The following is a 27,182-nucleotide window of genomic DNA, read 5'->3' as shown; positions in this document are numbered from 1 at the left end:
TCTTCCTCCACAAACTAAGCCCTAAACATTCTCTTCCAACACCCCCGCCGGCGATCCTCGTAGTATCTCAGCCAAGCTCAGGCGAATAGATCATGGCTTCCGACTCATCTCCGGTCAACACTCACGGCGGTAAGTCTACTGCACCTTATGTCATCAGTTCCTATGCTTAGATTTTTCTATTTAAAAAAACTGGAAATGTATAGTGATGTATATTGAGAAATACAGGTCCATCTACACCAGATGACTCAACTTCAAGCCCAATTGGTAACACTTACTCATCTCCCGGTGACAACACTCGCCGGAAGCGCGGCCGCCGCTCGTCAGCCACATCCACACCAGTTGCACCGTCAAATCGGCGATTCACAACTCCCGATGCTACACCGACGCCTTCCAGTACTAATTCGCGCCGTGGCCGAAGAAGAGCGTCCTCCACCACCCCTTCTGGTGCAGCCGCCGCCACTCCGTCCTATGCGTCTGATGTTCCGCCGTCCTCAGAGGGCGGGGAAGGTGATGATGCCGATGAGGCCCCACCAATGTATGTGTGGGGCACAAACATCAGCGTACAAGATGTAAACGCTGCAATTCTTAGGTTTTTGAGGAATTTTCGAGAGGATCCTTCTCAAACTGAGGGGAAATACATGAGGGCAATTCATCATGTAATTGAAATGGAAGGCGACTCACTCGACGTTGATGCTCACGATGTGTTTGATTATGATAACGATTTGTATACCAAAATGGTCAGGTTCCCACTTGAGGTTCTAGCAATTTTTGACATTGTTTTAATGGACATGGTTAGCAGAATTAACCCACTATTCGAGAAGCACATACAAGCTAGAATTTTCAATCTTAAGAGTTCGACTTCAATGAGAAATCTTAATCCGGCAGGTTAGTTGCATTGTTGTAGTATATATTTTGCTTTTCAGAATGTAAGATTGATACTTGGAATTAAATTGTTTTATTTCTCTTCTATTAGATATTGAGAAGATGGTGTCACTCAAAGGGATGGTTATTCGATGTAGTGCAATTATTCCTGAGATAAGGGAAGCAATATTTAGGTGTCTTGTTTGTGGGTATTACTCTGATCCAATTGTTGTCGATAGAGGTTGGTTGACTGGACTGAACCTGCTACTTTTTGCCCTATATGAATTCTGGTTTCTGCATGCTAAGTATAAATTTTGACTGTTATCAGGAAGGATTAATGAGCCAACAATATGCGGCAAGCAAGAATGTCTAGCAAGGAACTCAATGACTTTGGTCCACAATAGATGCAGGTAAAAAAATGACTACCATTACTTCTGGATTGATCATTCTTGTTTAAGGTGGTCATTGATATTTTTTGTCCTAATTGATTACCTGAAGCCAACGTTCATAAGTATCTCTGTTCCCATCTCTCTCTAGTTCAAAGCAGAGTTGCACTTTGTTCTCAGTATTGCTTAATAGTCATCCGTCAAGGTTGAATGGTTATTTCTATACATTTGTATAGTTAATCGTTTTTAGTCTGTTGTTTGTGTATGGTCCAGCGGAGATACTTGATCATTGTTTAAGTTATTCAGTTTGTGCTGTAGAGTTAAAAGATTCATACTTGCTGCTTGATGTAAGATTGCAGTGAGGAGGGATTTGACTTTCTAACTTATCATCACCAATACACAGCAATGATGTTAAAAAGAAACTACCAATTATTCCTGATGATTCCTTATCATCACCAATTCACAGCAATGATGCCCTTAAAAACTTTATTGCCTTTCCACACCTATACCTTCAATAGATCTGATCTTGTACCTGAGGCTTTTAGCTTAATATCCTTGGACTTTAATGAGTGGTCCTTGACTTTTACCTAGTTATTGTGATGACAATTGATAAAATAGTTTGTGTTTAACTCAGTTAAGATACATAATACTGTAATCTGGAAGAAACAACTTCTGCCCTTGGATCAACTAGTTTGCAATTTTGATCATAGTCCAGAATAACGTGACCCCAAATGTTGGCTAACCTTATAAGCCTTCAGCATCTTAAGTGGGATTTCTTTTCAAAATGTGCTTTTCAAAGACTCAATTTACTTCAATTTTGTCTAAGCTGTTCCCCTGACACAGGTTTGCTGACAAACAAATCGTGAGAGTTCAAGAAACACCAGATGAGATTCCCGAGGGAGGAACACCTCACACAGTAAGCTTGTTGATGCATGACAAGCTGGTGGATGCTGGGAAGCCAGGAGACAGAGTTGAAGTAAGATTTTTCATATTATATGTTGTTTCTTGTTGAATTTCTATACTAATTCAACTTTCAGTTCCTTATGACCCAGTGGTAATTCGTTTATTGGTCAGGTCACTGGAATTTATCGGGCTATGAGTGTCAGAATTGGGTCAACACAGAGGACTGTAAAATCATTGTTCAAGGTAAGTCTCTTTCTGTATCTTATGATTGTTTTGGCTGCTCTGACGATAAGGAGTTCGCCAACTTTAAAACCCATCATATGTCCAAATTAGACAAGCAATACAATATTCAGAAACTGATTGGGTATATTTTGATTCCAGACTTACATTGATTGTCTTCATCTTAAGAAGACTGACAAGTCAAGAATGAATGCAGAGGATCCGATGGAAATTGAAAATGGAGTTGTTGGAAATGATGACTCTCTTGGCTATGAAGAAAAGGTTACTCTAATCTAAACTTCTTCTTGGAGGATAAGAATGATCCAGTCTTATTTTATGAATGGTTGTTTTGATTAACAGGTGGAGAAATTGAAAGAACTATCTAAACAGCCTGATATCTACGAAAGGTTGACTAGGTCCTTGGCGCCAAACATCTGGGAGTTGGATGATGTAAAGAAAGGTCTTCTTTGCCAGGTACCATGATAGTTTCCTCTTTGTGCTGTTACTGTTTCGTTCTTTTTGACTAACATAGTAAACTTGATTCATCCAAAAGATTATCAGAAAGTTGGGGTTGGGACATAGTTGTGTTGTACTGATAGTTAAGTGGTTTCCGTGTAGCTCTTTGGAGGGAATGCATTGACATTGCCATCTGGGGCAAGCTTCCGAGGTGATATCAACATTCTTCTTGTTGGTGATCCGGGGACCAGCAAATCGCAGCTGCTTCAGTATATTCACAAACTGTCTCCCCGTGGTATATATACCAGTGGACGAGGAAGTTCTGCTGTGGGGTTGACTGCTTATGTAGCCAAAGATCCTGAGACTGGTGAAACTGTATGATGTCTATTACTGCTGTTTTAATTGGCTTGGTAACATCAATGGTACTATGAAAATTTGACTTGACAATTTACTTTACAGGTCCTCGAGAGTGGGGCCCTGGTCCTGAGTGACAGGGGGATCTGCTGTATCGATGAGTTTGACAAAATGTCCGACAGTGCAAGGAGCATGTTACATGAGGTAAGACTCTTACCTCCTACTTCCTAAATTTTTAAAGCAAATACGAGTTCAATGATTCTTATTCCTTTTCTCCCTTTATTTCTTCTTAGGTTATGGAGCAACAAACTGTTTCAATTGCAAAGGCTGGAATTATTGCTTCGCTTAATGCTAGGACTTCAGTATTGGCTTGTGCAAATCCAATTGGCTCTCGTTACAATCCCCGTCTATCTGTCATTGATAATATACACCTTCCACCTACCCTGCTGTCAAGGTATAATTTTGCAAAAACTGCTGGAGGCTAATTTGATTTCTCATTTTCTTTAGCATAGTGCTATTGAAAATTAATCTACATCTTGGAATTGCCTATCTGCCGCAGTTCTCTAGTAGTCCGTTGGTTCTTAAATTGGATCCTTCTCTGACTATTGTTCTCTTCTTTCAGATTTGATTTGATATATTTAATTCTAGACAAGGCTGACGAGCAGATGGACAGGCGCCTTGCAAAACACATAGTTGCATTACACTTTGAGAATCCAGAGGTTTGTTGATTTTATCTTCGTAAACTTTCCAATATCTGTCGCTTGGCGAGGTGTATTCAGCTAATTAATTAATTTTCCATCTTTTGCAGAATTCAGAGCAAGAAGTGATTGACCTTCCAACATTAACTGCATACTTGAGCTATGCTCGAAAACATATACATCCACAATTATCTGACGAAGCAGCTGAAGAATTGACTAGAGGGTATGTGGAGATGAGAAGAAGAGGGAATTTCCCTGGCAGCAGTAAAAAGGTCAGATTTTTCAATTGATCAATCTTTAAGTTCCATTCTCACATTTTGCTTCTTAAAGCTACTGATGCAGATTATTATATTGCATTCCTCAAATAACCACCATAACTTAGTGCACTCCCGGGTATCTGATATATTACACTTTTCAGGTTATTACAGCCACACCAAGGCAATTAGAGAGCTTAATACGCCTTAGTGAAGGTCTCGCCCGGATTCGTTTTTCAGAACGGGTTGGTATAGCTTTCCTAGTGTTCGAGTCTTTGTCTTTGGAATTTACCTCAGTTAAGATGCTATTGCCACTTTGCCTGTAGGTTGAGAAAAGAGACGTAATGGAGGCTATTCGTCTTCTAGAAGTTGCACTGCAGCAGTCTGCAACTGACCATTCTACAGGTATACCTTTGGGCTTTGACAACCCTTCTACAGTAACCGTTGTGTTTTTATCTAGTAATATGCGAGATATACCAAATCATCATAGTAATTGAGTATCCGGTGGCATCTTTACTACCTGCTAAGCATTATATAGAACATTTTTCTTATTACTCAATTAAAAATTTCACACATGAAATGACCATGCAACAATTTCACCTCATATCTAGCCATTCACATTACTTGCTAAGTTGCTAGCACTATCATTTTTACCATGATTCCAAGCGCTTCAAAGTAAACGTCTCCTTGAGCAAATTCCAAAATCCCATCAACTTAAAAGTTACCTCTTCCTTGTCATGCTCCACTGAAAGCTCATCTAATATTCATTTCTTTCAAGTATTCTGATCCATATTAGATGAATATTATGTTTCTTGAGCAGGAACCATTGACATGGATCTCATCACAACTGGAGTATCTGCAAGTGAAAGGATGAGAAGGGAGAATTTTGTGTCAACCACCCGCAACATAATCATGGAGAAGCTGCAGCTGGGGGGACCATCAACTCGGATGCTGGAGGTACACAAACTTGTTGAAATTAACTGTAATAGCATTTCAGAAATAGGGAAATAAAAATAAATTCAGTACTGACTTCTGCTTAATGTGTAGTTACTGGAAGAGCTGAAGAAGCAAAGTTCTGGTGGTGAAGTTCACCTAGCAGATGTAAGTTTCTCTCCCACCCAACCTCCCTCTCGACAGATTGATCGAAAAATTATCTGATTTTCTTTTTCCCTCGCGTTGTATCAGCTACGAAATGCACTTGCTACTCTAGCAACTGAAGGATTGGTTTCTGTTCATGGTGACGCTGTGAAGAGAATATGATGAGTCTAAATTAGGAGTGAGGCATTCTCAAATTCATTGCTCAGGGAGCAGAAGTTGATATGTGGATTGCTACTATTTGCAAGAGCACTTTGCGGGCATGTTAGGCAAAGTCATGTTTTTTTGGTTCCTGATCAGCATTCTTCACTATCTGCCCTTTGAAACAGTTAGCCATACTTAAGAGCAATGTGTAGTACTTTGCAATGTTGAATATCTATTTGAACTTGATCTTAAGAACTTGATTGAAAGTGAAACTTGAAAACTTGTATATTCAAAATCATCATCCTTGCATTTAAATCCTCCAAAGATGGCGGACTTATTGGTGCTCAATAACCCATTATTTTGGAATCAAACATTATTACTTATATAGAAAAAGTAATAAGTCATACAAATATCCAGATTAAAAATAGTTGAGCATTCCCAACTTGAGATTTTTTGCCTCCGCCAGGACTGCTATTGGAGTCAAATTCACAAAACTTGCCGACAAACCATGTTCTAAATTGAAATTTGACTCATTTTGTACACGACACCTCTAGAAGTGTAACGTCTATTTAGTCCCAAAAAGAATGGAGTAACAATGTTAAATACCCATGGAACTGTTACTTTGTGCGCTACATATATAAAATTCATGCTTACTACATTTTTTCCTTCCCGTTTTTTGGGATTTTCCCATCCACAAATTTTTTATTTATTTAAAAGGAAAAAGAAGGTATGAAATAGTAAAATCGAAAGAGAAGTGAACGAGGTAATATTATCAACAAATGGATGAGGCTGGACACTTGGAACGTGTAAGTTTGTTTGTTTCTGTCTGTGGGGCCATCTACACCATCATGTGTTCATTACTTGTCCACACGTGATCCTACTCCGGAAATTTCGTCTACAGATTTTTTTAAGGACCATCATCGGTTGTAATTGATTTACCAATGTAATGTTTCATTAAAATATGTCCGAACAGATAAAAACTAATGAATATGTCAAAAATTGCACAGATAGAGCATGCAGTCTCAACATTAATATATTTTTCAACAGATCTTATAACCCCACGTATCGTTTGACCATTACGAACTCCGTGTTTGATTTGCCATACTATGTTATGTGAATTTTTGCACTTCTAACAATTGGTGGTGCCCCCAACCTATTCCATGTAGCACGACGTGGCTCAATATAAAAGTTATGAAATTAATGTAAGTTTCAGCTGAATTATATATATATATGTCAATTGTTTGATTCGTTTTTCACTCTTTTTTTTTGGTTAAACGGTAGAAGGATAATAGCAACAACAAACTAACGTTTAATATAAAAGGAATATAAATATATAAGCAAAATTTTAATATGCGAATATCTTTTAGCTTTGCTGCATTCACTTTGACATGGCATTCAAATCTTGCCTTTAGGGTTATTTTGCAAGCCCGGAAAAACTGTCTCCTTTTTCTTTACATTTTATTGCGTATTTGACCTTATATTACTTGTAATGATTAGAGCCGTTAAAATGGACTTGGCCCGTGAGGCCAGCCCAATCCAACCCGCTCTTTGGGCAGGGCTAGATTGAGATTTTTGTAGCCAATTTAAAACCGAGGCTTTTAAGTCCGGCCCAAATCAACCCGTTGGCCCTTGAGGCTTGACTAGGCTGGGCCTAGGCCGGACTGTGGGCCAAAAATTAATTAAATTCAAATTTAAATATAAAAAAAGTAAAAACTAAAAAATATTAATTATATATAATCCCCATTTTTCAATCTTAGATTGCTCATTTACCTTTCCATATCAACTAGAATTTATATTTTTGACATGCATGTAGTATGACAAGATTAGTTTTTATTTTGCTTAACTAACAACGAACTAGGAAAGTTTTAAGTGACCAATAATAATTTTTTTAAAAGAAAATATTACTTTAAGTGGCCAATAATCAGTTTGGTTACTTTAATATATTATTAATTATTAAATTGCTCTTTAGTATAGAAAAAGGTCGAGTTTTAATACCCAAAGAAAATTGACAACGCTAGCAAATTTCATGAATTTTAAAAATTTATGGACTGTAATGATGAAATCAACAAATAATGTTAAACCTAAATTTAAAAACCTTAACATATAAACTTATCAGTGCAATTCCTAAATCTAAGGAAAGTAAAAGAAAAGTACTAAAAAAATATTCACGTAACATTAAAAAAGAGCTAGAGATATAGAGAATTTGCATTTCAATTACGAGATTTCTTGTCAAATATCAAGATTCGTGTACACTATAAATAAACCGAAGTTGTTCATATGATTAAGGGATTATATTTCGAAAAAATTTCAAAAGATTTGAAAAAATATTTTTTCCTAAAAAAATTAAAGGGTCGGCCTGCCCTAGTCCGCGACCCTCTTAGGGCTAGGTTGGACTGGCCATTTTAAGGCCCATATAGATGGTGGGCCCGCCCGCCCTAGCCCATCAAACTTAAAAGCCCACGAGGCTTGGGCTGGGCTAACCCATTTTAACAGCTCTAGTAATGATAAACAAAGGGTTTTTACATCTAAACAATGGCTATTATGCAAAAGTAAATATTTAAACTTTTATGTGTTGGTTGTATGTACAAATAAAGCTTGAAATTGAACAAGCTTAGTTCAGTGATAAATACTTTTTTTATTTGCTAACGCATTAAAACCCTATAAGTGCCACTTAAAATTCTATAAACATGACAAATTAATATACCTTGTGAATGTTGAACATATATCCTAAAAATACACATTTTGACCCAAAAAAATATCCAAATGATCTTTATAATGAAGTATAGTCTTTTAAAATAAGGCAAGATACTCTTTTCATCTACATATAACATCACTAATCACTCTATTATTAATTATATATCACCATTACTGCATAACTTATTTTTAAACTAAATAATTTTTAGCTAGCAATTGGACATAGATTTGATTAAAACTTGATTTTTTTTTAAAAAAAATTGAAGTTGTGTTTGAACATGTATTTTATTTGAATTTTCTTTTGAAGTTTTTTGTGTGAAAAAGTTTTTGAGAACTTGAAGTTTATAAAAAATTGATCATATTCCATGGACAAACATAGTTAAAGATACTTTCTTTCCCCCCTCCAAATGTATAGGGGGTAAAGATGCATTTATAAAACTTAAGTTGAAGCATAGTTTAAAGACAGCCAAAAAGTTGGGTAGGAAATATGAAATAACAAAACTTTTTCCATCAACACAATAATAAATCCGACTAAGCGTGAATAATGTGGAATATCAAGGCGGTAAGAAAGAAATAAAACTCAGCTACTCTTTCTTTACTGTGTGATGTGATCCATATATCATTGTAGAGGAGAGAAGAAAGTCAGAACACAGATTCAAAACTCGGCAGAGCAGATAAAAGAACTACAATGGCGGAGCAAGGCGGTAGAGGATGCTGTCCGCCGATGGATCTGTTCCGTTCAGAAGCGATGCAACTCGTGCAAATCATTATTCCTATTGAATCTGCTCACCGTACAGTCGATTACCTTGGCGAAATCGGTCTTATCCAGTTCAAAGACGTGCGTCTGTTCATCTCTACTCTTATCTGTGTTAATTTGTGTGATTTATGTTTGCTGTATTTTTGTATTATTATATTTTCGGATAATTGTGTGGACTTTGTGTGGCTAGGGTTTTATCTATTGTTTTTCTGCTTTATTTCAGCTTATTTTGGACGAATTTGAGATTTATGATTCAGAACAGTATTAGAATTGAGTTAATTATTCCGACATTAACATTATGAAGTTTGAACCAATCGTTAATTCTAGATGCCGTTGTTTTCCCCCATTATATTCATTTAATTTTTCCGATGCCTTTATTAGCAACAGGAGATTTTGATTTAGTCATAGATTTTACATGGTTTCTCTATGACAGAACAAAGGAGGGGGACTTTGATTTGGTAGATTCGAGCTTTTTATGTAACTTAGATTTGTGACAGTAGATAAACTGCTTTCAGTATTGAGTTAGTTTGTAATGACAATACTATTTACTATTTTTCCATTTTGGCTTCGTTCTGATTTTAGAGCTAGTTCTATCGACTGACTCATTTGAGCATAGAGTAATATATGTAGGTATATTTCATTAAAGTAGAAGATAAAGCTAATTCTCTTTTTACATGATTTGCTGTTTTAGAAAATGTTCCATTTAAAGTTGACTTGTCTCTACTGCATCGAATTTATTGTGGTGTGGATATTTAAGGAACAACATACTAAAAGAAAATGGCACAGCAATCTAATATATAGGCTGAGGTTACATAGTTTTATATACATCTTGGATGCCTCCGCAATGTCTTCGTTAGAACTCAATTTTCATGATTTTGTTTTCGATAAGTTGCTTATGAGGCTTTTCTATGTAATATTTGTATTACTGTAGGGTCTTTGGACTTTCTTATTAAAATCAATCCAGTGGAGTGACTACTTATGCATATTATGAAATTTTACCTTTGCATTTCAATTGATCTATCCAATTTCTGCTTTCTGACAGTTGAATGCTGAAAAGAGTCCATTTCAGCGAACATATGCTACTCAGGTATTTCACGAAATAGTTTATAAGCCCTTTGAATTCCATCTAAGTTCAGTCTATTGTACTCTAGTCTTTCTCTATTTGAGCCTTGAAAGCTACAACCTCCTCTTACTTTACTTTCCCATTGAGTCCTTATACCTATCAAAATCTAGCTATTTATTTTTTGGGGGTAATCAGCCGTTATCTAAAGATAGGGGTAGGAGAATTATGTTATTTATTGTTTTGTTTGGGGGGGGGGGAGAGAAGAAATCCTCTTATGAATAGAGAATCTTATCATGTAACTTTTACTTTTTCTAACTTTTACATTTTTTTTTCATAAATCAGATTGTTCTGTTTCTTGCTTGATGGACTCATCAGGACCAATTTTTCCTGAGGCTTAGCATTAACTAGAGGGGTCGGTGGTATTAACCCAATTAGTAAAATCCTGGTCTGAGGGGGCATAGATGTACTCAGGCCTTCCATGTTGCTGTCTTGCTAACTTCTTTAAAGAACCTGAATTGTTTGGCACTGAAAAGAAATTTCTTTTGAATGACTGCCAATGCTACGAGCTTCCACAAAATATCCTCGTCTATTATTTGGTCTTTCTCTCGAGCCATACATCAAATGTCATACCCTTTTGCCTGACAACAGGTAAAGCTCAAAAGATGTTACCGTCCCAGTCTGGGAATGCCAATCATCTCTCCTTTCTACCAACACAATAGTCACACCCTTTTGTATTCGTCTCATGTCTGTTCCTCATGGTGAAGGGAAGCAAACAAAAAGAGGAACAAGGGAAGGATGTGCAATTTCTGCTGCATTCTTTACTTTAACTATTGGTATATGGGAGGACTCAAAATAACTAAGATATCTTTTTAAATTTGATCTAGCTATTTGCTCTTCTCAATGAAGTAGCTAACTAAACCTTAAGTGTCATGTTCAGTTTCAAATTGGAGACATTACAGTTCCTGCTGTGCATAAACACATTTTACAACTACCACAACAAAGATGTTGGAACTTCTGCATTTTCCGATAGAAACAGTCTCGTGAGACGTGCTCATTTTTGTATCAAAAGAACTTTTTTTTTGGTGTTAAACTGAAAGCTCCAGCGATGGTAGTAACTTGAATGGCTTTGAGCATAGATGTCGTTGATCCGCATATTGCTAGTGCCTGACACCTTTTTTTAATTGTGAAATATGTGTCTTTAAAGATACTTGTTTATCTTCATTTGCATAAACTCTTCTCTCCTCTTGCTATTCAGAACTAGTAATTCTATACATAACTCTGTGTTTATTGTAAAGATCAAAAGATGTGGAGAGATGGCTCGTAAATTACGGCTATTCAAGGAACAAATGTCCAAAGCAGGCTTGTTATCTTCTTCTACGTCTTCCACACAAGTTGATTTAAGCTTTGATGACCTTGAGGTATGTTTAATCTATTTGGTTATATATTAATTGCTTTTGTTCAATGAGGTCAACACAGCTTATTTGTGTACTAGGTCAAGCTTGGAGAACTTGAAGCAGAGCTGATTGAAATAAATGCTAATGGCGATAAGTTACAACGTTCATACAATGAGCTTGTGGAATATAAACTTGTTTTGCAAAAGGTGCAGTCTCTTGGTTTACTAGTGCCAGAAGAATTTCTGGAATTGCTTAGTTTCCTATTCGACTTTCAAATGGATAGCTGATTGCCAAAATAGTATACAACATTTTTGAGCATTCTATTTGTTTTCTAGGCTGGTGAGTTTTTTCGCAAAGCACAGAGCAGTGCTGAAGCTCTACTACGAGAACAGGCATCAAATCAAACTGGGGAACAATCATTAGAAACTCCTCTGTTATCAGACCAGGTAAATCTTGATATTTAGCAAATTGTATATTTTCTTCCATGGAGTAACCTTGTCATTGGAATTGTATTTTTAGGAAGCAGTGGCTGATCCATCGAAGCAAGTTAAGTTGGGATTTATTACTGGACTTGTTCCCAGAGAAAAATCGATGGCGTTTGAAAGGATTCTCTTTCGTGCTACCCGGGGTAATGTGTTCTTGAGGCAGGCTGTAGTTGAAGAGCCTGTCACTGATCCCGTTTCTGGAGAGAAGGTATTCTTCATCTATTTTCTTTTGTAACGTATTATGCATGGCAACTGTCAATTAATCTTGGGAAGATTCATGGACAAAAATTGACTCACAAAGCATGTCCTGTTATCTAGTAGTTTTGTCCTTGTTAGCTACTCAGTGAAGAGTTTCTGATCACACAAATGGATGGAGACCTCTAGAAAACTGTATGTTGTTGATATGACTTTTTGCATCTATATGGTCTAATTGGATGGATGTGGATTTGGATTTTCCATAGTTTTATAGTGTCTCTGCCGGTGAAATTTAAATAGTACTTATTCTTTTTAGAAACTTGAATCAGTATCTTCTTTTTGTGAGAAAGAATACTTCCTTTTGGAGCTCTATTTGTTTCTTCTCAACCTTTTAAATTACAAATGTCTGATTGTACATATTTATATTTCCCGCTATATCCATATACTTGAAGAAAAGAACACTGTTAGCAGCCATTTGATATGACGATGTTATCATATCTCAGAGAAAAATAAATAAAAATGATTTCATGCAGAAGTTCTGCAACTCTTATAGTTTGATATGAAGCAACTGTTGGTTATGGCTGCTCCCTATTAGCTGCAATCAGAAACTTTTTTGTTTTTATTTTGTTCGAACTCGCATATATTGGCTAACCAAAGTATGATTGATTCTTCATTTCTTACTCGGGTAATTTCAGGTTGAGAAAAATGTATTTGCAGTCTTCTTCTCTGGTGAAAGAGCAAAGACCAAAATTCTCAAAATATGTGAAGCTTTTGGAGCAAATCGTTATTCTGTCACCGAGGACCTGGGTAAACAGGCTCAAATGATTACTGAGGTATTCATCACATCCTTTATTTTTATATTTTCTTTATTTTTCCTAGGCCATTCTTACTCCAGTTACTTCCTCCTGCATTATATCCTTTCTCTGCTTCTGTAAATTTGCTGACTTAATTTTGAGTAATTGCTATCATAATAAATTCAAACTCCGGGCTCAAATCTTGGCAAATTAGCATTTGCAAGTCAAAGAAACATTAATAACAACCACGCACCCAGTGAAATCCCACAACCCCTACCTTGAGAAGGAACATATTCTTGTATATGAGTAGAACAGTATCTGACACAAAATCACCTGTTGATGATGTTAACTATATTTCTCATATTGTTATTGTGTAGATGAAGTTACTTTCTTCCTAACCTGGCATCTCTGTACAACTATTTTGTGAACGTCTGTTTGGTTGATACGTTTCATATATTTGGAACTAATGGAATGAAGTATGACTATAATGTTCCTTTGCAGGTTTCTGGAAGAATCTCAGAGCTAAAAACGACCATAGATGTTGGCATGCTGCACCGGGGAAATTTATTACAAACTATTGGTGAACAATATGATAGATGGAACATTTTGGTTAGTTGTTAAACTAGGAGCAATATTATCATTCTGCATTTCAAGTTTTTTTTTTCAAACTTGAAGAAGAAAAGTATTTGGCAAGTTTTGTTGTTTGTGGAGGGCTTTCATTCCGTACGTTGATATGTATGGTTTAATCTTAGCTTTTGTTCTATTGAGCACATTTTTTTTATTATTTTAGGTGAGGAAGGAGAAATCAGTTTATCACACACTCAATATGCTTAGCATTGATGTGACCAAAAAATGTCTGGTGGCTGAAGGTTGGAGTCCTGTTTTTGCAACCAAACAGGTGACTATTTTTGTCTTTCGTTTGTTGGTCATCGTACGGGGTTTCACGCATAAGATGAGAGATTAACAGGAAGAGGAGAATGTAACGTCTTATGATGAGATCTGATGATATCATGTTGTAGTTACAAGACTTTTCTCCCTTTCCTTGATACTTTCCTTTTCAATTTGGTACCAGAAAGAGGTTCACTAAAGCATGCTATATATAAACATGTTGACTCATTAAATGATATATGATTGTGTAGATTCAGGATGCACTGCAGCGGGCAACACATGACTCAAACTCTGAAGTTGGTGCAATCTTCCGAGTTCTGCGGACCCGAGAAATGCCGCCTACATATTTTCAAACAAATAAGTTTACTTCTTCGTTTCAGGAGATTGTTGATGCATACGGGTGGGTCTCCAGTCCCAGATTTTGGATTCCTTTTACGAAAAGATTAAGCAAGGATGTCTCCTTTTCTAATAAAGAGATCCGGATGTTGCAAAGTTAAAGAAAGCATCCTCTCCCTTTAGTACCTTTCAATATCTATCCACTAAAGAATATGTAATATCTACAGTCATTTAGAATCACAAATGCCTACTGATTGTGAACAACTATAACTTAGCAATTAAAATTGTTATCCATCTAATAACGAAAATGATTTGACTCGGCAAAACTGTGATCTCGGTACTTAGTATTTATGTTACATTGATCAATCATGCTTGTACTTTATCCTTGCATGTATTTTACGGATTAGCATTATGATTTCATGAACCATATCTTTATATGGCCTAAAGAAGCCTACAACTATTTACTCTGTAGAGTTTAGGCTGTGAATTCTGTTTAAATTCTTTTTGTTTGACAAATTAAAATAATAGGACATATGAAGTCATAGGTGCTTGCATTCGGAGAACTACCCATCTTTCTTAAGTAATAGAAGTCGTCACTTGGATTCTATCTTTATAGGTATCTAGGTGTGTTGATTTCTAATACTTTCTGTATGATGTTATTGTATTTCATATTCATGCTGTTTGATTAACTGTTGCAGGGTGGCCAAATATCAGGAAGCAAATCCTGGTGTTTACACTATCGTCACATTTCCATTCCTTTTCGCAGTTATGTTTGGTGATTGGGGTCATGGCATCTGTCTGTTGCTTGCGACTCTATTCTTATTAATCAGAGAGAAAAAACTGTCCAGTCAGGTGATTGCTGCATTTTTCGCTATTTATGGATTACAAATCACCTAGTTAGAATAGCCTATAGACCCAATTGGCTATATCTGTACTGTCTGTTACATCAGTTTGCTAAAAACTTAGGAATCACCCGTTATATCCCCTTTTTTTAGAAGGAATCATCTGTTATTTCCCTCGTAACACTTTATAAAAAATAAATCCTTTGTAATAAAGCTCAGAAGTTCTCTTTTGTTGTGTAGTGACTGCAACATGCCAAGAGCTAGGTCAGCTTCTTACATTCAATTATATAAAATAGATGTATTCAAAATTCATTATTTTGGTTATATGAAGACTTCTCCACTGATGTTGATGTAATGCTGGAGTTTTTTGGAGTCCTTACAGCTTAAGAGGATTCATACCCAGCAATTCTTGTGTACTATATCTCTATACTAGCCCTGAGCTTTTATTATTAATAAAATACCGTATTCATCAAAACTAGGTCAGCTTCTTAAGTAAGCAAGGGATTGGTATATGTTCATCAGACAGGTGTTACATGAGGTACCTTTAAATGACAGCCTTTTCATAGCTTCGACAAAGGAAAAAAGATCTATGTGGGCTAAAGTTATTAAGGTGACAATGCATAGATCAAATGCAGTCGCTCAAAGTTTCCTCGATGTTAAGAACTCTTTTCTTGGAAGATTGCAGAAATCTGAGTGTGTTGATCTAGTAACTCGTCCACTAGGACTACCATTTCTAGTTTACTTTTCTTGTACAATGTTCTGATAAATTGGGGTATACTTGGATTAAGAATATTATTAGAACTATTAGTTTGCTATAGTATATGGCACTGGTGGATTTGTTCAATTGAATTACGCATAAGGCATATGTTAGTGCTTCGACCAATCTGGAACCTTTCTGCCAGAGCATGAATTTAAACCACTTTAATTTGAAACATAATAGATAGTGATTCATGAATGCAGAAACTTGGAGACATCATGGAAATGACCTTTGGAGGGCGATATGTGATATTTATGATGTCCCTCTTCTCAATATACACGGGCCTGATCTATAATGAGTTCTTTTCTGTGCCCTTTGAGTTGTTTGGTCGATCAGCATATGGGTGCCGCGATCCTTCTTGCAGGTAGATTTTTTTGTTATAATTAATTATTGATAGGTTAGAGTTGTTCCTTTTAACATCTTTAGTGTCTATTTATTGCATGTTATCTAATCATAGCCGACTTGATTGTAGGGACTCTACCTCTGCAGGCTTAATCAAAGTGCGTGACACTTATCCATTTGGTGTGGATCCAGCATGGCATGGTACACGCAGTGAGTTGCCATACCTCAATTCATTGAAGATGAAAATGTCTATCCTTCTTGGGGTGGCCCAGATGAACCTGGGGATATTTCTGAGCTTTTTCAATGCTCTGTTCTTTCGCAGTGGTATAAATATTTGGTAAGTTTCATTATATTGGGATTACAGTCCCTAGATTTCTGGGATGCCGTTTAACAATTTTGGATGTTGCAATCAAAATATTGGCAGTTAACCAAACTTTGCATGTCAGGTGTCAGTTTGTTCCACAAATAATATTTCTGAATGCTCTGTTTGGATACCTGTCCGTCCTTATCATCGTGAAGTGGTGCACCGGATCCAAAGCTGATTTATACCATGTAATGATATACATGTTCCTTAGCCCGACAGATGAGCTTGGTGAAAACCAACTTTTTGCTGGTCAGAAGACAACCCAGGTTAATATCCCTTCATAGCCAAACTTTTCTCACGATTTCTCATGTCTTCCCTAATTTTACTTTTGACTTTTGTTAATTTTTGCCAGCTTGTCCTGCTATTCTCTGCCCTTGTTGCAGTCCCATGGATGCTTCTTCCAAAGCCCTTCCTCTTGAAAGCTCAACATGAAGTATGTTCGCTTGCCTTGTTTCTTTTTCCTTTTAAGTTATTCATAAGCTTCTGCTTAACGCTATTTGGTTTGCTACTTCTTCAGAGGCACCAAGGGCAGTCCTACACAGCACTTCAGGAGGCAGAAGAGTCTTTATTGGTGGAAAGCAGCGATGATTCTGGTCATCATGAGGAATTCGAGTTTAGTGAGGTTTTTGTTCATCAGCTCATTCATACAATTGAATTTGTACTTGGAGCAGTCTCAAACACAGCTTCTTACCTTCGTCTGTGGGCTCTCAGGTATGCTCGAGGAGTTAAGATGTGTTAATCTCTCCTGCTTTACTCTAGTAAAATAATCTTGTGTGCTTCTATGTTGGAAACCTCACTCATAATAGATGTTGAATAGATTTTAGACAAAATGCTTTGTAGTTAGATTTTGAAATCTTAATTATTGAGTGGAATTATTAGCTATAATGTGTTTATTTAGTTATCGAAGAATGGAAGCTCTTCTTAAATCAGCAGGCGTGATTCTTTGTGTTTGACCACTAGGGGTTTGTTTAGAGACCGTAATGTATTGGATAGTTGGCTGAGTGGTACTAGGATTTCTGATTTGATATATTATTAATAGGGGGGATGATATATCAATCCACCTTATTGGAAAAATTGCCCCATGCTTTTATTGTGAGGAGAATCCATTTAAAAATGCTGCTGAAAATTAAAAGAGCTAGTCTTTTTGGAAACCAACATAAATTGTATTAGTATCCTCTACTTCGTTCACAGTCAACCATCCCAATCTGCTAAAACTGTATATCCCGCTTACAATCTGCATATTACTTAATCCCCATAATATAAGCTTACCCTAGCTACCTCATAAATGTTATCACATGTCATTTTTCTTAATTACAAAGGGTAATATTCTATGTTGCCTTTCTTTTTTTTCAGCCTTGCACACTCTGAGCTGTCCAGTGTATTTTATGAAAAGGTTCTTCTTCTAGCCTGGGGGTAAGTCACTCATTCTATGTTCATTGGCAAATAGCTTTCTGTACTAGTTTTTGTGTTCATTCAAATTTATCAAACCTTAAATAGCTTTCTGTACTAGTTTTTGTGTTCATTCAAATTTATCAAACCTTATGCAGTGAATCTGGCTTAGGAAGTAGTACAGGTTTGGTTCTCTGTGACTCTGTGAGCGACCTGTTATGTATCGAGTTTATATTTGTAGGGTCCAATATATAACCTGAATGCTCCTAGGATTTAGCTGGTATATAGTGGGCTGAGAATATTCCAGAAGAAATATTGATATATTAATCTGATATTAATACGATTGTATTTTTATTTATTTATGCTCCTCAGGTTCAACAATGTCTTTATTCTCATCATTGGTATCATTGTATTCATCTTTGCCACTGTCGGAGTGTTGTTGGTGATGGAAACTCTCAGTGCCTTCCTACACGCATTGCGACTACACTGGGTGGAGTTCCAGAATAAGTTTTATGAGGGAGATGGTTACAAGTTTAGTCCTTTCTCATTCTCATTGGTTGACGGGGAGGATGAATGAGGAAGCATCAAGGATTATAGAATATGAAGCTCGCTGTTTGTAAGTTGATGTAGATGTGTTATTCTTTTTGTTTGAACGGTCATCTTAGTGGAGGGGATAAGATTGTTTCTCCTTTTCATTTTTTGGTGAGATGGAGCACTATTCCTTGAGCACGCTCCGCTCTATTTGTTTTATTGGCACCGAGAGAAATAAGCATTCTGCATGTGAGGTTCACAGCAATGAAAGCAGCATCTCTGCCGCTGCAACTTTTAGATGGTATAATAAGTTATTTATAAAATTGTATTGTTATGTTGTGTGGTCCTGAAGTAGCCACGGTTTTTGTGCAACAGATATGCTGGGACAGTTTGCTTGTCAATGTTCATTATCACCTATGTGTATGAGCATTTCTATCAGTAACAAACCACGTGAACAGGTTCATTCTTGGAAACTTTCCCCCCATGCCCCCAACCAACTCCAAAACCCAAAATAAAAAAAAATGATATGCAATTCTTATTAAAGAGATAAATTTGTCTGTCATTCTCGTGCCTTGATATAAATGCCTATTTGCCCACCAACTGTACAGTTTATTGGCGGTTGCAAAGTATGAAAAGGGACTTTCCCGCGGTGAGTCTGCGCGTGTTACTTGCTTCCTAGTGTGATGGAGGAGGTTTTAATAATTCTGAATTTTGGATGCCAATCAACTATCGTTAAACGATTGGCAGTTTAACCAAAGAAAAAAGCACCTTGGGGCTAGATAGTCCTTAAGGCGACGCACTGGAAAGAGTCAAACGAACTCTTGTTATTATTCTTGCACTTTGATTTCTAAGTTCTTTGATAGAAGATACGAAGATCAATTTTTTGTCACTGTTTGTCTACTCTTTGCTTAGAATATGGAAAATTTGATGGCCCGAGAGCAAGTAACTAAAGTATGGAGCATCATTACTCATAAGTTCCATCAGCAGGTTCGGTTATGACAGGGTTGACCTACACTCGCGCCGGAGATATTGTTGGTAAGACATTCTAGTTATTATAGAAAATAGGATTCCGAGTTTATCTTTCTGAATGGTTTGTTGCGGAACTCCCAAAGCTGCTGTTAATAAGAAAGGTGATAGGGACAACCACGTTCCTAGTGTAAACAAACATTAGCAGCTGCAGATGAAAGTTACCTTCCCATTATTGGGGAAACATATGCATATGAATTATGGAATTTTATTGATGTGTTCGGAAAATGTTCAATAGAGAGCGAAAAAACCAACTGACGTCCGAAACATATCAATTTTCCGCATCCTGAACATCTATCCAGTTAATGAGTAGGAGTAGAGGGGGACGGACGAAAGTGCTTTATTTTGGAGTTTTGGTAAAATGGAATTTAATCGAATACAAATTGTCTATTTTCTTGAAGCAATAACAATTCGAATGGCCCAATTGATTGATGGGTCCTGGAAAATACTAGCTTACACTTAATTTACAGTGATAGTGTAGTCGGTTAAAATAGACGTGAATTTTCAGTGTGAGCTGGTACTAACAGCTGAAACTGTTGAAACCATTGAATCCACTCCGCAAACATTGCGGCCTCTACAGATTTTGTAGTATCCGTTTTCACCCCATTTCTCTCCCCATGAGTTCTTGATGATCCAGTATGGTTTCTCTTTCATTCTAATGGGAGAAAAGCCAGTACCATAACCAACTAATAAGACACCATGATCCAACTTCTTAGAGCATATATATGGGCAGGAAACTCCGCCAACGTATGTCTGCATGAACACTGCATTGATCGCCACTGCAAGCCAAGCAACAAAAATGCTTTCAGAAGTTTACATCAGTGAAAAATTGAAAACCATTAGCATAAGAAGAGTAGTACATAATTCAAAATCCCAAAATGCAGTTTCAAGCTACATAACTGGATCTTTCACAAATAATATTTGTTGTTTATTAAAAAACAAATATTTATATTATATATATTAATAGTTAAAAGATTTTGTTACGGCTATCAGTGAATTTAAATAGCAAGTTAATTATCATTTTAACACATTACTAATTAAAACTTATCAAAATAGTTACTTGTAATTACCTAATAAGTGACTTAATTGTGTAAATACCTTTTACATTCCAGTGCATAAATATGACAATCCAAGTATATACTTTGACAATATCAAGTAAGGACAAAGAAGAAGCATAATGATAGGCAAATTGAAAAGTGTTTTGAGAGAATATTTACCAGCGAGAGGACCATTCTTGACAAGATTAGCAGCGATTTGTTCTTCGTCAAGGGAGACAACGCTAAAGTTAGCAACTTTAGCAGCAACCTTGGTGTTGTCAAATTTGCAGGTTCCACGATCGGTGCCAGTGTATGGATAATCTTCTTCTCGCATAAGTCCACCAGCTTTCAGAGTGTATTCAAAGGCACTATTCATTAGGCCACCATTGCACCCTGCGTCACATGAATCTTTTTCTTCTGGATCACACTGCAGATAAATGCAAGGCCAAATTATACATTTTTCAGGGAGATGGGGAACACTGAAATTTGGAAGTATAAAATTCATCTGAGACGAGTGAGGTAAATAAGGCGAGTCAGTGGTCTTATTAACTCTGTATTCAATCCCATTTCTGATTATAAAATGGCAGACACCGTAAATAGCAATAAGTTCAAGCCTAAACCTTATTTTGAGTTTGAACAGCTTTTTCCAAGTTGGAAATTATACAAATGATTATATAATGGCAATCAAACAATGGAAAATTTAAGAAGAGTTTTACAAACCTATCTCAATAACTCAACGCCTTTCTATTTATCCTTGTACATCTCCCACCACGTTGCATACACGAGCTTAAACTTGAAACTTCAAGTAATGTTAAAAGTATATTCAGATGCAGACAATTTTTGGATGCGATTTCCTCATCATCCAAACAATTTTGTCCGTGGTTATCCTCAGAGTATCAATTAGTTGAATTTCATAACCAGCCATAAACTAATAATAAAACAACTTTTCCTCCGCTCCCTTAAGATGGGTCCCCAGTCCCCACCCCTGGCCATCCACCAAACAAAGAAGAGGAGATTACTCTTATAAATTAGTGTCTGTTTTTTACATCAACAACAATATTCAAAATTTTGAAAAACAGTTTTTGAAGTTTTTCAAATTTTTGAAAAATTGTAAAATTATCTTCAAGTGAAAATAAAAAATTTGATGGCCAAACATTGATTTAGAAGAAAAGTTAAATTTTACGGGAAAAAAAAAAGAAATTTCATGGCCAAACGGGTTCTTAAACTTTAAAGTGAGACGGAATCAGAGAAAGCACTTTAATTTATGCGGTTAGTGTCCTTCACGCTATCAATTTTCTTTAACTAGAAAAAGATGACAGCTATGGACCAAATCCTGTGACACACCACAGCGAAAATTATTTTACACATTCAAACGTCCCAGAAAAAAAGAAAAAAGAAAAACAGTAACTCTATTGACAATATATTCATGATTTTAAGCTAAGATAAAGAGGAAGAACGTCAAACCTCGTGATCACAGTCCACAAGTTGTTGCTCGCTGAGGCTTACAAGCTTCCCTGTAGAAAGATAGGTGGCACCTTCTAACGCACCAGTGGTACTAAATGACCAGCACGAGCCACATGAACCCTAGTTTTTCAATCGATACAAATAGAAATTATGTAATTATTCATTAATGACGAACACTTCGCCTATCCAAAAAAAGATAAACTTTACACAAACATTGATATATACTAGTACCTGATTCTTTACTGACGTGACGGCACCGTGATCTCTCCAATCGAAACCTGAAGGGAGATCCTCAGTAGGAAGAATAGGAGCTTTATTGGCATCAGAAGGAAGCCGGAGCCGACGGTTAACTCCTAGAAAATTCCGGCGGAACTCGGCCGGAGTCAAATCGGAAAACTGAGTCACACCGTGAACGGCGGAGGGATCAAGCTTCTGGTGGCGCATTGCACGGCGCAAGTTAGCCTTGAACACCGAGAATCTGTAATGATGCTCCTCATCGGACGCGTAGGTTTTGCCGAACCTCCTCTTAAAAATCGTGAAGTGATGATCGGCGTTTAACAAGTGATCGTCGTCGTCGCCTACGACTTGACGGATCAAAATATCGTCATCTTCACCGCCGTTAATGTTGCCGTTAACGGACAACAATAACGACGTCGTTAAGAAAAGAGAAAATAGGAAAATTAAAGAGAAACGAAGAGCCATAGTTGGTTTTAGAGTATGCTTCTTCTGTGATTTTATTTGCTATATATATACATACAGAAGAACATGTATCTATCCATCAGTCTCCGAAAAGCAGAAGGTTGCTTGAAAAAGGAGGTGACCGATATCCAATAAAAGTACGCCACGTGGCGGATAGTCGCTCGATCAAGGAATGGTAGTTGCTTCTCGGCTTGGTTTTGGGCAGTTTTTTAGTTTTAGAGTCGTTTTTGAAAAACAAAACCGAAAAGCAAACTATCCTTTAAAGTTGTTGGCTTTAACAAACAAAGGTGTTTACGAAAGCAAAGATCTAATTAAATAAAGAACAAAGATTATTTGACATTGATTTAATGATTTTTAATTAAAATACTGTTGAAATTAACAACAATAATAAACCTAGCAACTAAAGCCTACACGTCTATAGATTAACAGATGTCAGTAGGAGAGTTTATCTCTCTAGAAAACCAAACACACCTTATTCAAACAAACTTCCATCAATATCTAAAATCTTTTCTGCTGATTATTAGACTCTGCAACATCCATGAAAAACTTCACAAAAACAAATAATTATGACTTAGCATCTACAGAACCACCACATATAGGGGCTATGCAAATAGAAGATAAAAAACAAACTTCTCCAAAACCATCTTTTCTACAAACTGTAACTTCAAACAAACATCCACCGGAAATTCCTTTTATACAACAGAGCACGAAGCTACAACTTGACTTATCGGATGAAAGCCTCCACTGCAGTACAGACGATGACATATTTATACCTATTACTACTGAGGATAAATGTCGTCTATACACTCCCTGGAAGTACTCTATTATAGTAAAAGTATTTGGTAGGAAAATACTGCACCAAATACTCCAAACTAAATTGCTGGCCTTATGGAACCCATATGAGGACATTCATCTTATTGATCTAGGCTCTGATTTCTTCCTCATAAAGTTTCAAAAGGAAGAAAACATGCTTAAGGCATTACATGGAGGGCCATGGTTCGTTTTGAATCATTTCCTATCCGTTAGGCAATGGGAGCCAAAGTTCATAGCTTCAGCAATCCAACTCACATACTCAGCAATATGGGTCTGCCTACCAGAGCTCCCTACTGAGTTTTATGATGAACAAATCTTATATAAGGTGGGTTCCTGTTAAAGGTGGATGCTTGCACATCTTCTACAACTAGGGGCAAATATGCAAGAATATATATAGAGGTACCGTTAGAGAAGCCGTTAAAGTCGCATGTTCTTATAGGCCACCATAGACAGAGCTTGTTATATGAAGGACTGAACATACTATGCACAAGCTGTGGTCGATTTGGACATACGACTATAAGCTGTCTCTTTACACCACATACAACAAAGAATAATCCAAATCTAAATACTGCTACTACTCCACAGAAAGGTACGACCCAACAAACGAAGTGGAAAATAGTTAGTTTTCCAAAAAAATCGACGCAACATAACAATAATGATAGAAACGCGGCCAACTTTAGGGCGGAACTGGGAATGGTGGAGCAAGGGCAACACTGGGAAGCAGGCTCGTCGACTATCAAAATTGGGCCTCTGAAAGCCCACAAACAAGCAAGAGACAAGGCTGAACCAAATGTACTCAATAACAAGTTTCACAAGTTAGAGGACTTAGACAACATGGATTTGGACAATATTAAATTGAAAGGCCCAACCGAGGAAGACATTGACAATAAATTACCTACTACATCTAACCAGCCCAATAGAAACATCCCTTCCCCACTAAAGTCCAAAGCAAATCAGATAATCCCAAACCAAATAATATCTCCAACACCAAGTACCAATACTTACCCCCTAGAACTCTACTCAACTCTCATGATCAACTCTAGCTAAATACACAAAACACGTTAACACAACTACCTACACCCATCATGAGCTAACCAAACCAATTCATAATACCTATAACCAGCCATTAGAAGACAACTCGAATCCAGTGCATGGCCAACAGGACTTAGCAGCAATCCACGTCAGTGGCAGCAACAGTGTATTGCATGCTACAGTAGCCTATAATCCTAGCCAACCCCAACAAAAACCAAATAATGACTTTTCATGTGATAACCTTAAGGTCCTTTCACTACAAACAAATCAGGTTCCTACTCAGTTAAATAAAGACCCTTTATTGCTATCCATCGTAGAACAACAACCCTCTTCTCTTGACCTTACTAAATCTGCACCTTCTACTGCACAACTAAATAAAGATGCAAAGACCAACACTCCCACAAAACAAAAACCCTACTGTGCTGAGAAACTGGAACAACAATCAACTATTTTTTCTTCCTCGACTGCGTATGCAGGGACCTCAGCTTCCACATATCAACACCCCACTGATATACACGCCTCAGGCAAACACAATGGTTATGCTCTTGTGGGATTACAGGGTTATGCTCTTGTGTTTACAATGGAATTGAACAATCAGGAGATTGTCCTTCTTGTGCAGAACCCATCGCATCTGGCAGAGATAGTTACAGAGGGAATGGGACTAGGGATGGAGGGGTATGCTCAACACCAATGGTACAACACATAAACACCCCTCATACTGGATCATCAGGCTTCAAGTTCGAATCCCCAGCAGTGGAGTTACATCATGTACTCACAGATACCAGTTCCAGCCACGACAAACCTACTGCCCTTTTACCCATCACATCACATGGGGCAGATTTATGCACCATAGTTCCAGCATCTCCACTCTTTCAATCCTCTCTCCCCATATGCCAATCCAATGAGTCTTCTCGAGACACAATTTTCCCCAAGCAGTCCACGAAGTCCACCACCACCTCCAACACCATCTCCCAACGAACTAGATGTGCAAACAAGGGAGGAGTTAGCAGAAATAATAGCAAAAATAAGAGAGACAAGGACAGAGTTCTTATGGTTAAAAGAGATACATCTTTACAATCTAAAGGAGCAATTTGCAAAAAAATTCATCCTAAAGTGTCCACTAGAGATGAACTCATGCAGCATGAACTTCCGTGTCACAACGAATCAAGAGGCAGGGAAATACTCGATGGTGATAATTCCAACTCTTCATCAGCTCCTATCACTGATGGATTCGCAGGACCGGATGTCATCAATGTTTGTCAGCCCGTTGATGCCTACTCCAACAGTCACAATACCAATGCCTTATATTATGAATATAATAGTTTGGAACTGTAGGGGATCCCATAACCCGGAGTTTAGGAGGCAATTTAGATCCCTACTAGACAACTATAGGCCAGTCCTAGCAATACTGCTTGAAACACACATGCATGACCATGAAGGACTTAGACAGGATTTTGGATTCACTAATATGGAGCAAGTGTATGCAAATGGGCTTGAAGGAGGGTTAGTTGTAGTATGGAATGAGGTTGCAATTGGTGTTGAGGAGCAGAGGGTAACTGAGCAAGAAATTCATTATCTCGTCCAGGTAGGTCCCATTAACCCTAAATGGATATTATCTGCTATATATGCTAAAAATTTATGCCATGTACGAAATGAACTTTGGGAGAGTCTTATGGATTTGCATGATAATCTTAAGTACCCTTGGCAAATTGGAGGAGACTTTAATGATATTTTATATGCTAATAAAAAATTTGGGGGGCTTCCTATTAATATTAGTAGGGCTGAAATTTTTTCTAATTGTATTAACTACTGTAATTTAATAGATTTAGGGTTTAAAGGTAGTAGATTTACTTGGACTAATTAAAGAAAAAAGGGGCATACAATACTAGAAAGACTAGATAGATTTTTGGCTAATTATGAATGGCTCAATCTGTACCTTGAGGCTACAATGCAACATTTACCCCGTACTTATTCTGATCACTGTCCGTTATTACTTAGCTTAGACAATAGGAAACAACCACCTAGAAATATTTTCAGATTTGAAACTATTTGGGTATCACACCCACAATTCCATCAATTAGTTCAAACTGCTTGGCATGATAAGTCACCAATCTTAGAAACTATTACAAATTTTCAGAAGGTCCTCATAGATTGGAACATAATACTTTTGGAAACATTTATAGTCGGAAGAGGAAAATACTAGCTAGACTTGCTGGAATCCAGTCTTTTGTACACTACCCCACTAGCTATTTCCTTCAAAATTTAGAAGTATAATTGAATAATGAATTTAGTAATATACTTAGGTTAGAGGAGGACTTTTGGAAGCTTAAGTCAAGAGTGACTTGGCTTAATGAAGGAGACGCTAATACAAAATTCTTCCATATGTCTACGTTGCAAAGACGTAGGAGAAATAGAATAACCTCTCTTAAAGATTCAGTTGGAAACTGGTTTTATGACCACCAAGCTATTCAGGATCACATACTCTCTGATTACAAAAATCTTTTTACAACTGACCACAATCAGTCTACTAATATTACTTTTAATTCGAATTTCAGTTCAGTTAGTAAGATGAATACTCAAATTCTACAAACACCTCTTAAGGATATTGAAATTGATCGTGCTATGTTTAGCTTTGGTCCTTACAAAGTACCGGGCTCGGATGGACTTCATCCTTTCTTTTATCAAAAGTTTTGGCCTGATGTCAGTAGTAAGGTTAGGCAATTTTGCCATGATATTTTTGAATCAAATGTAATACCTCATTCACTCGATCAGACTTACATATGCCTTGTTCCAAAAGTAAGGCATGCTCAATCAGTTCACCAGTTTAGGCCTAGTAGTCTGCGTAACACTACTTATAAACTAATTACAAAAATACTTGTTAATCGTCTTAAACCTTTTATTTCTTTGATA

General features: G+C 36.9%; 3 protein-coding genes and 1 pseudogene across 3 annotated transcripts; 2 read left to right on the top strand and 2 right to left on the bottom strand.

Moving 5' to 3' along the window:
* On the top strand, positions 1-5,685 carry LOC104234170 (DNA replication licensing factor MCM4). The gene is made up of 18 exons (XM_009787696.2): positions 1-129; positions 226-885; positions 974-1,102; positions 1,190-1,271; positions 2,091-2,223; positions 2,322-2,393; positions 2,532-2,651; positions 2,730-2,843; positions 2,988-3,200; positions 3,285-3,383; positions 3,473-3,633; positions 3,802-3,898; positions 3,988-4,149; positions 4,296-4,376; positions 4,458-4,536; positions 4,952-5,088; positions 5,179-5,232; positions 5,317-5,685. Exons 1-18 carry the CDS (start codon positions 93-95, stop codon positions 5,389-5,391), a joined length of 2,505 nt encoding a protein of 834 aa, XP_009785998.1. The 5' UTR covers positions 1-92; the 3' UTR covers positions 5,392-5,685.
* A 2,930-nt stretch (positions 5,686-8,615) lies between these two features.
* On the top strand, positions 8,616-18,540 carry LOC104234171 (V-type proton ATPase subunit a2). The gene is made up of 18 exons (XM_009787697.2): positions 8,616-8,902; positions 9,864-9,908; positions 11,180-11,302; positions 11,377-11,484; positions 11,614-11,724; positions 11,798-11,971; positions 12,654-12,791; positions 13,254-13,361; positions 13,543-13,650; positions 13,892-14,040; positions 14,675-14,828; positions 15,779-15,939; positions 16,048-16,254; positions 16,364-16,547; positions 16,634-16,714; positions 16,799-16,992; positions 17,635-17,694; positions 18,043-18,540. Exons 1-18 carry the CDS (start codon positions 8,753-8,755, stop codon positions 18,245-18,247), a joined length of 2,460 nt encoding a protein of 819 aa, XP_009785999.1. The 5' UTR covers positions 8,616-8,752; the 3' UTR covers positions 18,248-18,540.
* LOC138882017 (U6atac minor spliceosomal RNA) lies at positions 10,497-10,598 on the bottom strand (annotated as a pseudogene).
* A 1,026-nt stretch (positions 18,541-19,566) lies between the features above and the next one.
* On the bottom strand, positions 19,567-22,503 carry LOC104234172 (cysteine protease RD19A-like). The gene is made up of 4 exons (XM_009787698.2): positions 21,960-22,503; positions 21,729-21,848; positions 20,445-20,691; positions 19,567-20,006 (listed from the first exon to the last, which is right to left on the bottom strand). Exons 1-4 carry the CDS (start codon positions 22,428-22,430, stop codon positions 19,732-19,734), a joined length of 1,113 nt encoding a protein of 370 aa, XP_009786000.1. The 5' UTR covers positions 22,431-22,503; the 3' UTR covers positions 19,567-19,731.
* Positions 22,504-27,182: the final 4,679 nt, after the last annotated feature.

Source organism: Nicotiana sylvestris, chromosome 1, assembly GCF_000393655.2.
Source record: "Nicotiana sylvestris chromosome 1, ASM39365v2, whole genome shotgun sequence".
Lineage (NCBI taxonomy): Eukaryota > Viridiplantae > Streptophyta > Magnoliopsida > Solanales > Solanaceae > Nicotiana > Nicotiana sylvestris.
Note: the sequence above shows the minus strand (reverse complement) of the source record. Positions and strands in the feature narration are given on the sequence as shown.

Bases quoted from the DNA above. Each gene is read 5' to 3' on its own strand.
- LOC104234170 (XM_009787696.2), top strand. From the start codon at position 93: ATGGCTTCCGACTCATCTCCGGTCAACACTCACGGCG. The intron at 886-973 runs GTTAGTTGCATT...CTCTTCTATTAG, and splicing joins GAGAAATCTTAATCCGGCAG to ATATTGAGAAGATGGTGTCA. The intron at 3,384-3,472 runs GTAAGACTCTTA...ATTTCTTCTTAG, and splicing joins CAAGGAGCATGTTACATGAG to GTTATGGAGCAACAAACTGT.
- LOC104234171 (XM_009787697.2), top strand. From the start codon at position 8,753: ATGGCGGAGCAAGGCGGTAGAGGATGCTGTCCGCCGATGGATCTGTTC. The intron at 12,792-13,253 runs GTATTCATCACA...GTTCCTTTGCAG, and splicing joins AGGCTCAAATGATTACTGAG to GTTTCTGGAAGAATCTCAGA. The intron at 13,362-13,542 runs GTTAGTTGTTAA...TTATTATTTTAG, and splicing joins ATGATAGATGGAACATTTTG to GTGAGGAAGGAGAAATCAGT.
- LOC104234172 (XM_009787698.2), bottom strand. From the start codon at position 22,430: ATGGCTCTTCGTTTCTCTTTAATTTTCCTATTTTCTCTTTTCTTAACG. The intron at 21,849-21,959 runs GTACTAGTATAT...TTGAAAAACTAG, and splicing joins TCACGTCAGTAAAGAATCAG to GGTTCATGTGGCTCGTGCTG. The intron at 20,692-21,728 runs GTTTGACGTTCT...ATTTATCTGCAG, and splicing joins TTGTGGACTGTGATCACGAG to TGTGATCCAGAAGAAAAAGA.